Below are 12,111 nucleotides of genomic sequence, written 5' to 3' on the forward strand. Positions count from 1 at the left end.
GCTGAGGATACAAAGAAGACAAAAACAGTCATTGCCCTCAAGGAGATCACATAGACAATGTGCAGACACCTATATATGGACAATATCATGTTAAAGGAACAGATCGATATACATGTGCTATACTTGTACTTTGTCTTCTCATCTAAATTTCTCTATAAATCTTAGCCCTAAACCAGTAGCAATTGTCACTGATAACTATCTTAGTAAATTTGCTTTATGGATGGTCATAAATGTATAAGCTACCCCCCACACACACACATACACACTCACACACCACGTTAGAGGAGGAATAAAAAAAACAACACTATAACAACATCAAATCAATAAAGAGGTCAACTTTCCATGTTATAGGATTATTTACTTTAAACCCTTCCTAAAATGAAGGTTATTCATGTCTACTAAGGAAGTGTTTAGCATAACTGCATATGTACAACCTATATTGAGTTGCTTGCCTTTTCAATGAGGGTGGGTGGGGAGGGAGGAAGGAAGAAAATTTGGAACTCAAAGTTTTAAAAACATATGTTTTAAAAAAAAGTTTTCACATGCAACTGGGAAATAATACAGGAAATGGGGGTACAGAAGTCTATCCTGCTCTACAGGAAAATAGAAGGGGAAGGGGATAAGAGAAGGGAGGGGGTAGAGATAGAAGAGAAGGCAGACCAGGGGAAGGGGTATTCAGAATGCATGCCATCTTGGGGTGGGGGAGGGGTGAGAAATTTGGAACTCAAAAACTTGTGGAAGTGAATATTGAAAACTAAAAATAAATAAATTTATATTAGAAAGTAAAAAAAATGAAGGTTATTTACAAATATATATAAGACAGTGTGGTATAATGGAAAAAGCATAGGCAGTGAAATCAGAGGATGTGGCTTTAAATCTCCTCTGACAACTGTACAACCTTTGACAAGTCATTTAAGTTCTCTATGCCTCAGTTTCCTCATATGTAAAATGAGGGAGGATGGAACTAGATGGTCTCTGTGGTCCTTTCCAGGTCCAGATCTATGAAAAACATACCACATTGGAATTTTCCCTCTTTATAGGTGATTTAGTCAGGGAAATGTATTACTCATTTTATGCTTCAATGAGCCATTGCAGGTTAGGCAAAATATGACTTTAAAAGAAACTTAATGTTTCTATATCCCATACAGAAAAATCAAGAAGAGCATTTGAAAGCTATTTGAAGTACACTTAGATTAGCATAAATTCTGTCTAAAGTGTAGTGCTGCTTGGTCACATAGAAAACAAGCCAACAAATTTATTCTTTGAAACTGAAGTCAAACAAGTGTTTATTCTAGAAAGAAAATTACCAAGTACATAATAAAATATCTAAACAAAGATTTTCCTCTCAAGTCTCTCCATCTCTCCTGACATACATCTGACACCAGTCCTATTTATAGCAGAAAACACGTGCACCCACACAGTCTTTCAACTTCCATATCTTTAAAGTGCAAACTAATGCTAGTCTCAATCATTATGGGAGCAACGTAAGGGCCCTGTTGGGCAACATTTCCACATTTGGGGAAGGTATCATTTATACAGCGCCAACTTTGTGCCAGGTTCTATGCTAAGTGCTTTACAAATGGCTCATTTGAGCCTCACAACAAAACCCCACAAGATAGGTGCAGTTGTCCCCATTTTAGAGTTGAGGCAAACGAAGGCTGTCCAAAGTCACACAGTTATTAAGTACCAGAGGCTAAATCTGAACTCAAACCTTTCTGACTCCAGACGTAGTGCTCTACCCACTGAGCTGCCTAGCTGCCTTGAATGCCATTTAGCATTTCCTACTAAAAAATTCTGTCATCATATTTCTTATTCTCTCTGGTATGCCTATGTTAGATACCATGGAAGGAACTCTAATGTCCTTTACACCTCAAAGTTGATTATAAATAGAGATCTCTAAGCCTTATGGATCTTCGAGGTTTTATGAATATTGTATATGGAAAAAGTACACTATAAGAGAGCTACTTTACACCAGAAACTAAAGTTACTAAGGGGCCTAAATTGCCAAAGTAAAGCTTATTCTCTAGTTAGTTAGCATATACAATGTACCAAATGTAGAGAACCAACATTGTAATTGTCCCCATGAAATGATTTTAGCAGTAGATTTTGTAGGAAATCAAATATTTAAAAGACCTAGGGTTTGGTTTTTTTTTCAAAATTTCCCACAAATTAGATGGTAATAATCAGATAAGAGTAAACATGGCATAGTGAAAGAACTAGGCTGAAACTCAAAAGTCAGATTTCTAGTCCCAGCTCTCCAAAAGGAGAATGTGTGACCTTAAAGAGAAAACTTTCATGACAACTCATATAATGATCACAATAATATAATGAATGGCTAAAAATACTAATAATATGATTGTTAAATTTTCTGTGTGAGCATTTATACCTTAGAAAGTTGCAAATGCCATAAATTAAGGCTTGACTTATTGTTTTATTGATTATCCAGATGTAAGAAAGTGATGGATAAAATGTTAATAATGGATATTGAGGGGCAGCTAGGTGGTGCAGTGGATAGAGCACTGGCTCTGGATTCAGGAGGACCTGAGTTCAAATCCGGCCTCAAACACATAACATTTACTAGCTATGTGACTCTGGGCAAGTCACTTAACCCCATTGCCTAGCCAAAAATAATAATAATAAAATAAAATAAAAATAATGCATATTGAATTTTAAGTGTCAAGTAAAAAAAAAGTAATACTAATAAAAGCTCTTACATAAGGTTTAGATTAACATTGTACGTTAACACTACACTAACATAACATAAACATTAAGGTCTGAAAAGTGCTTTACATATGTTATCTCATTTGATCCTTACAACAGTCAGGTAGGTAATACTATTAGCCCATTTTACAGATGAGGAAAATGAGGTTGAAAGAAATGAAATTACTTGTCTCATAGCCATTAAGTGTCTGAGGTAGGATTTGAACTCAGTAACATACACTGAGGACACCTAGGTGCCTACACTGAAAAAAAAAAACATTAGCACCCTTGTCATTGCTATAACAAATCATAATTTTAGGGACTAACAGAGAAAAATGCCTTCTGCTTCTTAGCAGAAGTGGACCATAGATGAGGAATAAGGCACACGTTTTCACATGAGGCCAATGGTTTTTGTTTAGTCTCTTTTGTTACAAGAGAGAGAGTACTTAAAGCATCATTTTTTATAATCAAAAAACATTTTATGCCTCTGATACTTTCCCTGTAAAACAAAGGAATTACTTTAGATGGTCTCTAAGGTTTCCCCTAGCAGTAAAGTTCTGATACTGTTTTATTTACCATCAACAAAGATGTCTTCTGTCAAAAATATAACAGGTTGTAATATAACATGAAAGATTCCAGGTTGCTTTCCTTAGTCGTCTCTTTAATGAGTGTGAAAACATTCCAATACATCTAGGCTTTGCCAGAATTTTTATTTTGCCTAACATTTTATTACCTCTCACTGTAGTTGTGATGTATTGTTAGGATCTCTAACCTACAAACTATATAACATACACAAAAGCTTTATACAGAGAACTAGCTCACATTTAATCTTGCCTAGTTCCCAGAAGTCACACAATTTCCTATGTTCTCAAGATGCACCAGAAAACTTTATTTTTAAACCTGTAATAGAAGATCATACAAAAATGTGAATCCATGATACCTGTCCCACCTTACAATTCGATTGTAGGTGGATTTGGACTATGGGTAAATGATCATCAACAAGGATTTGTTTTTAACAACTTCAAATAAAAAATTCACAAAATAAATGTTGTCAGCCAATTTATTGTCATTAATCCTATTTCAATACTTACAGACTGTGAAAGTGACCCTGGGTTCTTGAACACTATTCCCAGCAAAAGAGAAGCTCTGGTAGGTCCTACTAAGCTAGAAAGACTTGAAAGTGCCAGACAATATGTACTGCCCAAGGACTTGCCTAGTAATAATAATAATCAGAAAGTTAGCCAACAGGTGACAGATTTTTTCTTTTTAACAAAAGCAACATATAAAAATTTCCTAAATGGTAGAAAGGCTGCAGTTTATCTCAGAGGAAATGCCACCCCTTGAGGAAACAGATATTATTGAGTTAGCTTTAAATAAATGCCATCTGTCCTCTTTTTATCACAGCCTAATGAATAAAATATACACTTGCTACACCTAACTTCATGAATTAATATGGTAGAAAACTTTCTCCTAATGCAGATGTCAACTCCTCACTAATTTTAGTCTTTAGAGTTATCTGGGGCACTGAGAGGTTCAGTGCCTGGCTCATGGTCACACAGCTAATCTATGTCTGAGTCATGATTTCAAGTTTTACTCTCTCCAAGGTCTCTCTATGAAGTAAACAACCAGTTGGTGGTGGTGGTGGTGGTGGTGGTAGTGTTCAGTCCTGTCTGACTTTAATGATCCAGTATGAGGTATTCTTGGCAAAGGTACTAGAGTGGTTTGCCATTTCCTTCTCCAGTCGATTAGACAACCAGAAGTTAAGTGACTCACCCAGGATCAAACAGCTAATCAGTATCTATATCCATATTTGAACTCAGATCTTCCTGACTACAGGCCCAGCCCTCTATCCACCGAGCTACATAAGATGCCTCAAACAACCAGTGCTTAATAGAAACATATGATGAGAATACTGCATATGGAATTAGATAATGTAAGTTTGAACCCCAGCTCTGCTACTGACTACCCATGATCTTGTACAATAAACATGATATTTCAACCATAGTTTCATAATCTGTGAAATTAAGAAATTATATTAAATGGTCCCTACAGACCCTTCCACTTATAGATACAATGAATATTTGACTTGTACTATATACTCCTCTGTCTGACTACTGAAAGAACATGACACAAACTGTCATTTTTTATAATCAAAAAACATTTTATGTCTCTGACACTTTCCCTGTAAAACAAAGGAATTACTTTAGATGGTCTCTAAGGTTCCCCCTAGCAGTAAAGTTCTGATACTGTTTTATTTACCATCAACAAAGATGTCTTCTGTCAAAAATATAACAGGTTGTAATATAATATGAAAGATTCCAGGTTGCTTTCCTTAGTCATCTCTTTAATGAGTGTGAAAACATTCCAATACATCTAGGCTTTGCCTAGTGTACTTTGTATAGTCTTTCTTTTCCCTTACTTGCCACTAATCCTTAAGAACATAGAGTGGAATTCTTCTCTTTGGGCTCTAAAAGGTATCAAAAAGTTCTTCCTACTGCCCCAAAGAGAACTTTTCTCAAGTTAACTCACTAAATTCAGGATTGTTTATCTATAGCCATACTACAGGTCATATGTTTAGAAAGAAATTCAAGAAAATCTGGAAGACAGAAAAAATTGCTCTAGGATACTATAACATAATAATAAATTAATCAGTCAGTCAACAACTATTAATTGAGCATTGCCCAGGTAAAGATACTACACTAAATAATGAGGGTTAAATATATGCATATATATATATATATATATATACATATACAGATAGACAGACAGAAAGATAGGAATAGATAGATATTCCTTTCTCATTTTCTCCTCGCTCTAAAAGTCTATAATTTTATAATTCTATCAACTGTTTTATTAGTTTTATTGCAGCACTGAGTGGGAGGTTTGAATAGAAAAAAAAACCTTTTGATTTCCACCCTTTGCTATCACATAGCCATCCCCACAAAGAATATGCCTGATAAATTACAGAATTAGTTGGCTTTCTATGGGTCAGCAGCAAGAATATGGCCACATCTCTTTTCACATTGGATAAGTTTGACACTATTTACTAATCTAATATCAAAAGTTACAATTTTTTTAAAAAAATATATTCCAATTTATTTTAAAATTCTTTTCATCAAGATTTTTCAATTATATCACTGTTTTTATTAAGTTTAATTTTATATCAGAATTTCCTTTTCCTTTATGTTGTCAAAAGTTTTTACACTAGTACTTATATTTTCAATTTCCATGATAATATCTTGCAAGATATCATCACTACTATCATCCTCAAACACAAAAATCTTGCAGAAAACAATTCTGCAACTTGTCCAGTATTACCCATAGACAACAGCAGAGCTTGGATTAAAATTTATTATCAAGCATCATTATAGTTCCTTTTAGTTTCCTAAGTAATCTAGTCTGCTTTCTTTTTGGAGACAAAAAGACTTTAGGAATACATGGAAGCTCTATACCCCATTCCCACCTTTGGTAGATGTGTTTTATTTCATATTAATAGTTTTAAGACTACCCAAGAATAAATTCATTTATTCGGTAAATTTATAAAAGCAGGAACTATACCCCACAGCATCCCTCTGCTAACTCAATGAAAAAAGTATTTTTTAAAACTACACTATTTGAATAGTAAATTAAGAAATAATTTTTATTATAACTTGTGGGACCATATTATTTTATAGTGATTTTTTTTCTTTCTTAACACTTAGGGTATGTGTGTGTGTGTGTGTGTGTGTGTGTGTGTGTGTGTGTGCTGATGTTTGTAAAGCGGCCCAACACACTCTTACATTCTTTCTCATTTGATTTTCACAACATCCCAATTTTAGAGATAAATCAATTGGCAAAAATATAACAAACTCAAGTTCACACCACCACTGAAGACATCTTTAGTGGAATCATATGATCATAGCTTTAAAGCTGGAAAGGAGGTTTAAAGATCCTTGAATCCATGTGGCAAGCAGAATATTTCAACAAATCAAGAATCAGCCAAAGTATCTGGACATCTTAGTGTCATTGTTGCCAATAGCTGAACTTTACCAAATTTCAAATGGGAATAAAAGTTTTCAAAAGCTCACAAAGTTTTATCAACCTCTTCTATCTTTCCACCTACCTTACAGGACTTTCCAGAAAATGAAGATATTATTTGCAAAATACTCCTCTCTGTAGAATTTAAGTTCTAACTTAAAGTGTTCTCAATGCAGTATTAGAGGGCTACATACTTTCAAAATTTTTGGAATTTCTATACAAAGTGAATTTAAGAGGAACCCCTCGACAACAATAAAACACTACCATTAAGAGTAAATATGAAAAGGTTTTGATACCAAAAGAAGAGGAAAGATGACTAATACTGAATCAAGAGAAAGTGGAAACAAAGAATACAAACATGTTTCACAATTTTAGCCCAAGTTATTTGTATCACTTAACAAAGATAACCTGTATCCCAAACTAAAAAAAAATATGTAAAGCTGTTATGGAACAAGACTAAAGCAGAAAAGTGGGCAGCATGTTTTCTTTCCTGTTTTTTTTTAAATCTAGGTAGTTCAGACTATGCCTACTGAACAGATTTCTTATTAAATAAATGACATTCAATGGAATGACTCTTAAGTGTGGCACTTAGGGGAAGTAGGTGTTTTGTTTTGAATAATATGATAGACAATGGGAGAAATCTTTAATTTTTAGGCTATGGTAAAATATGCATAACATCACCAAGTCTGGTACAAATTTATAATAATAAAATAGGCCTATCCTCAAGCCTATTTAAAATTATCTCTTGCAAATTAAAATGCAGTATGAATATCCTCTGAAACAGTATAAGCAATACTCTCAAGAGAGAAAACAAAGAATGGACATAAAAGTGTCTGATGTAATTATCAAAGTTTCAGAAAAAATCTTAAACATCGTTATCCGTTTTGTAAATTGGATTTAAAATTGTAAAGGATAATAAAATATATGTCCTTATAAAATCAGTACTTCCACGCGAATATCCAGGGCATGTTTTCCTAACAAGCAGTAAGCGTTTGAAAAAGAAGCAGTTTTTGATTAAATACTGATAGTAACTGTTACAACGTCTAAAATCTCACGTCACGATGAATTCTGAACAGCTGAAACAGAGTTGAATTCTCAAACCCCGGAAGATTCAAGCAAATTCTCAGAGAAAGAAAATCCAACAAGTACCCACATTCTTTCAAAACAATGACTCCAAACTGTGTATTCCATACATCTGCCCAGCCTCAAATCTGCAAAAGCCTGGAAGTTCTAGAGATAAGGCACGGCATACTCAGTGTACAATGTAGCTATTGTTACACTTCTGACAATGTGGGAGAGGGATGGAAAAGAGAAAGAGAATCCAGAAAAGAACCCTAGCAAGCAAAAAAGGAAGGGGAAAAGAGTAAGAAACCCCTCGTCTGGGAAAACAGTAAAGGAAAGGGATGGTTGGAGTGTTAGAGAATTGAAAAAGAGGGGGTTGAGTGTGAAAGTAACCCCAGTACCTACAACTGGCAGAAGGGGCGCGGAGTGGTAAGCCAACCTAAATAGTCTCTGTTGGACTTTCACTTTTTTCAAGCGTAAAAGCTAGGACCAGAAGATCTAACCTACACTTACCTCCCATCCCCCTTTGTGGGGGACGCTTTCGTCAACCCCCAAGAGTCGGAACAGGATTCGTAGACCTGCTTAGAACTCAAGGCAGAATGCGCAGAAAGAAGGGAGGAAAAAAAGGAAGACTCCCAGCTAAATTGCGGCCACTTACGAGGAAGGGTCTGGGGCGAAGAAATCCACCGCAAAGCCGAAGTAACTTCCCTCCGGGCCAGAATACTCGGCGGGACTATCCACATCCAGGTTGAAGGCGCTGCAGAGAGGTGGCAGGGGCGGCAGCAGTAGCAGCAGGAGGCCCGGGAGAAGGAGGTGGAGGCAGCGGCGCCGGAGGTGGAGAAGCAGTAGCGGCAGCCGCCGCCGCCGCCTCCTCCCCAGCCAAGGGGCCATCTCTGAAGTGCGCGGCTCAGCGCCTGCCTTAGCGCCCCCAGCAACCCCCTCGTCGGCCGCAGCTGCTCCGCGCCCACCGGCGCCCCTGCTGCAAGTTAGCGGAGACAAAGTTTCCTACAGCCCCAGCCACGGAAGGGAGGGACGAGAGCAGAGCTGGCTGTGGTGTCCACTAGGGAGAGGGACTCTCCCGGCTGGGGACGATTTTCTCTTGGGATCGCTGCGTGGGCTGGAACTCTGGCCGGCCCTCCACGCCCGTCCTCTTTCCCTCCCACAATCCCGCCCCCTTAATCCCGTTTCCCTCGGCTTTAGTCCGGTGCTTAACTCTCTGCTGCTGGCAGGGCACTGACCTGGGAACAGAGGGACATCCCGGCCTTAGTGCAACCCGGGCTGGGAAGAGTAGGCGGAGAAGGGAGAGGAGGAGGAGCTGATGGCTCGGGGGCGGTTGAGAGGTCGGGGAGAAGGAGGAAGTGGAGGAGGGAGGGAAGGCAGTCATCCGACTGGCAAGAGCCCTGCAAACTTCCGTGCCGAGAGCTGGCTGTTCTCTAAGCCGGCCGAGCTTTGGCTGGGGCGCTCCAAATTCGCCCGGCCTTCATCTGTTGCGCGGCTGCCAAAGGAGAAACTGGAAACGGAATAGGAGAGGAGAACCGCTGTTTACTCTGAGTCCTAAAGGGTCAACAAGAGAGGGCTTTGGGAAGGGGTGGAGAGTGCTGAAGGGCAGAGTGGTGGCAGGACAAGATGACCCCAGTGAACACATTTTTCCCTAGTGTTTAATAACTGAAGATGCTCATCCACCTCTCTGGATTTTCTGCGCCTCCAGAGCCCAGAGGGTGTGATGAGAAGAAACCCACAAACAAAATCCATTTTAGATGTTTAGTGTTTAAATCTAGAAGAGTTTACTACAATAAAGAGAACTAGAATGAAACAAGCAGTTGTAAAGGTGTGACTAATAACCTAGACTTCATTACAAGAGACTTTGTCTTCCCAACCAACGCTGGATCCTATCAATTTAATCTATTTATCTTTTTTTCACAAGTAGCCTTATGATCATCATTATGCTTTAAGTGTTTAACAACGAAGGCATAGAGCTGAAAGAGACCTTTGAGAGTCTTCAGCCTGACACATTTTGCCCAGAGAAGTTATAACTTACCCAAGATCATCCTAGTAATATGACTATTCAAGCCTAGGTCATAGGATCATATATCAAAGCTGGATAGAACCTCAAAGACTACCTCATACAATCGCCTCAATTTAAAAATAAAAAAATTGTGACCCAGGGAGGTTGCGACTTGTCCAAGTTCGCACAGATAAGTACCAGAAGTGGAATTTAAACCCAGATCTCTCACTCTAGAGCCAGATCTTTCCACAGTATCACCCACCGTGCTTTCAAATGTAGCATGCCTTTCATTTTAAGCAATCAGCAAAAAGTTAGTAAGTTTTATGTACCAGAAGCTGTGGTAGGTGTTAATCCCAAGACACAAATGAAGCAGTCCCTTCTTCTCTGAAGGAAGAAGTTTACCGAATCTCTGCACCTTTAGGAAGCAGCCAGGACCCTGCAGGGAAGTGTACTGTATTGTACTGTACTGTACAAGGTACTGTACTTGCCAGAAAGATCCCCTCCCCTCACTCCTCCAACTCACACAGATACTGGTAAATTGAGTATCCAGAGGTGTGGCTGCTGTAACTCTCTAGGGGGTAACTCTATGAATGGTTTTCCTCTCACCAACCTAGTCTACAAGACCCCATGGGTTTGTTTTTCCTTAACAAGCATCATGTAGACATTTTGAGCAAAGGTGGTCAAATGGCAAATCAATCCTCCCCTCAAAATCAACTTGCACTCTTCTACAAATGCAGTCCATATAGTAGGCTGGGGGTAAAAGTGACATGAATTGAGAGTACACGTGGTTGTGGTTATACATGTAGGGAAAAAGATGGGGCCAAAGCAACTCACAACTCCCAAACGTCAGTCTTGATGTCCTTTCCTTTTTCCAAAATTTTATTTTGTTTTGTTTTTTTGTCATTCAGTCATTTCAGTCATGTTGGACTCTTTATGACCTAGTGGACCTTTGTTCATAGGGTTTTCTTGGCAAAGATACTGGAATAGTTTGCCATTTCCTTCTCCAGTGGCAAACAGAGACAAAGTGACTTGCCCAAGGTCACCAGCTAGGAAGTTTCAAAGTTTCCTCATAAACTTAACTACAAGATAGTATATCTTGACATACAGGTGACTCCACTGCTCAGTAGGGCTAGTTCTTTGTAGGACACAGCTAAGGCATTTGGGGTGGGAGGCAGGGAGGATCAGCTAGGTGGTGCAGTGGATAGAGCAATGGTCCCTGGAGTCAGGAGGACCTGAGTTCAAATCTGACATCAGACACTTGACGCTGGCTAGCTGTGTGAACCTGAGCAGGTCAGTTAACACCAATTGTCTCACCAAAAAGCAATAAAAATTAAAATTTTTAAAAAAAGATTCCATGTAGAATATGGTACCTGAGCTGAGCTTTGAAGGAAATTAGGGCTCTAAGAGGCAGAGAGAATATACTCCAAGCATAACAGACAACATCTGCAAAGGCAGAGGGAGAAGTGATAAGAATATTTGTATGAGGTAACACACCAGCTTTAGATGGACCCTCAAACTGGTAAACTGGGGTAACATAATTATGTTGGAAAAGTAGATTAGATCTATGTTGTGATGGGCTTCAAATGACAAAGGTGTTTGTATTTTATCCTGGCCACTAGAGTTTACTAAGCAAGAAAATGTGTCAAACCCATGTTTCTAGAAAACCATTCTTCAAGCTGTGTAACAAGGGGTCAGATAAGGAAGGCACTGGAGGCAGGAAAACAAATTATTATGAAGCTTTTACAAAGTTCAAAGTTCACTGGAAAGGAGAGTAAACTAAGATGGTAGGTGTGTGAGTAGAAAGAAGGTGATGGATGCCAGAGATATTACTCACTGTGAGATATTTTGGTACAAAAACTGATTTTTCAGTAACACTTTCACAAATTACATTGTGTTTGGAAACCTTTTTGATGTTGTTTTTCATATTTGTTCCCAATACAAAAGGTTTCATTTCTGATTATAAACTTAGGATAATCTCCAGCCATGACTACAAGTATAACTTTTTCATGTTAGCAATATTCATGTCTTTCTTAAAAAATGGTTTTTGATGACAGATATTTAAAGCTAGCATTCAATATGTACTTGTCCTCAATAAGTTCTTGAGCGTGTACAGAGGGAGGGGAGAAAGGTCATGGAATAGATTCTACTAGAAATATTTAGAAAATGTTAGGGACCAATATGTTTACCTTATACTCTTCACTTAACTTTATAGTCTTTCCTATATCACCATTTAATCAGCCAATCAATCAACAAACATTAATTAAGCACCTACTATGTGCCAGACCCTGTGCTAAGCAAAAACTATCTTAGAATGAAATCTGTGCTGT

At 38.1% G+C, this 12,111-nt stretch overlaps 1 protein-coding gene across 1 annotated transcript in view; it reads right to left on the reverse strand.

Annotated features, from left to right (window-relative positions):
- The window catches only part of ITGAV (integrin subunit alpha V), a 105,247-nt gene extending 96,172 nt beyond the window's left edge, over positions 1 to 9,075 (reverse strand). The window contains exon 1 of the mRNA XM_020977541.2: positions 8,438 to 9,075. Within this exon, the coding sequence (XP_020833200.1) occupies positions 8,438 to 8,670 (233 nt within the window). The 5' untranslated portion in view covers positions 8,671 to 9,075. The remainder of the gene's footprint in view (positions 1 to 8,437) is intronic.
- Positions 9,076 to 12,111: the final 3,036 nt, after the last annotated feature.

Source organism: Phascolarctos cinereus, unplaced genomic scaffold, assembly GCF_003287225.1.
Source record: "Phascolarctos cinereus isolate Bilbo 61053 unplaced genomic scaffold, phaCin_HiC Scaffold_726;HRSCAF=1367, whole genome shotgun sequence".
NCBI classification, from domain to species: Eukaryota; Metazoa; Chordata; class Mammalia; order Diprotodontia; family Phascolarctidae; genus Phascolarctos; species Phascolarctos cinereus.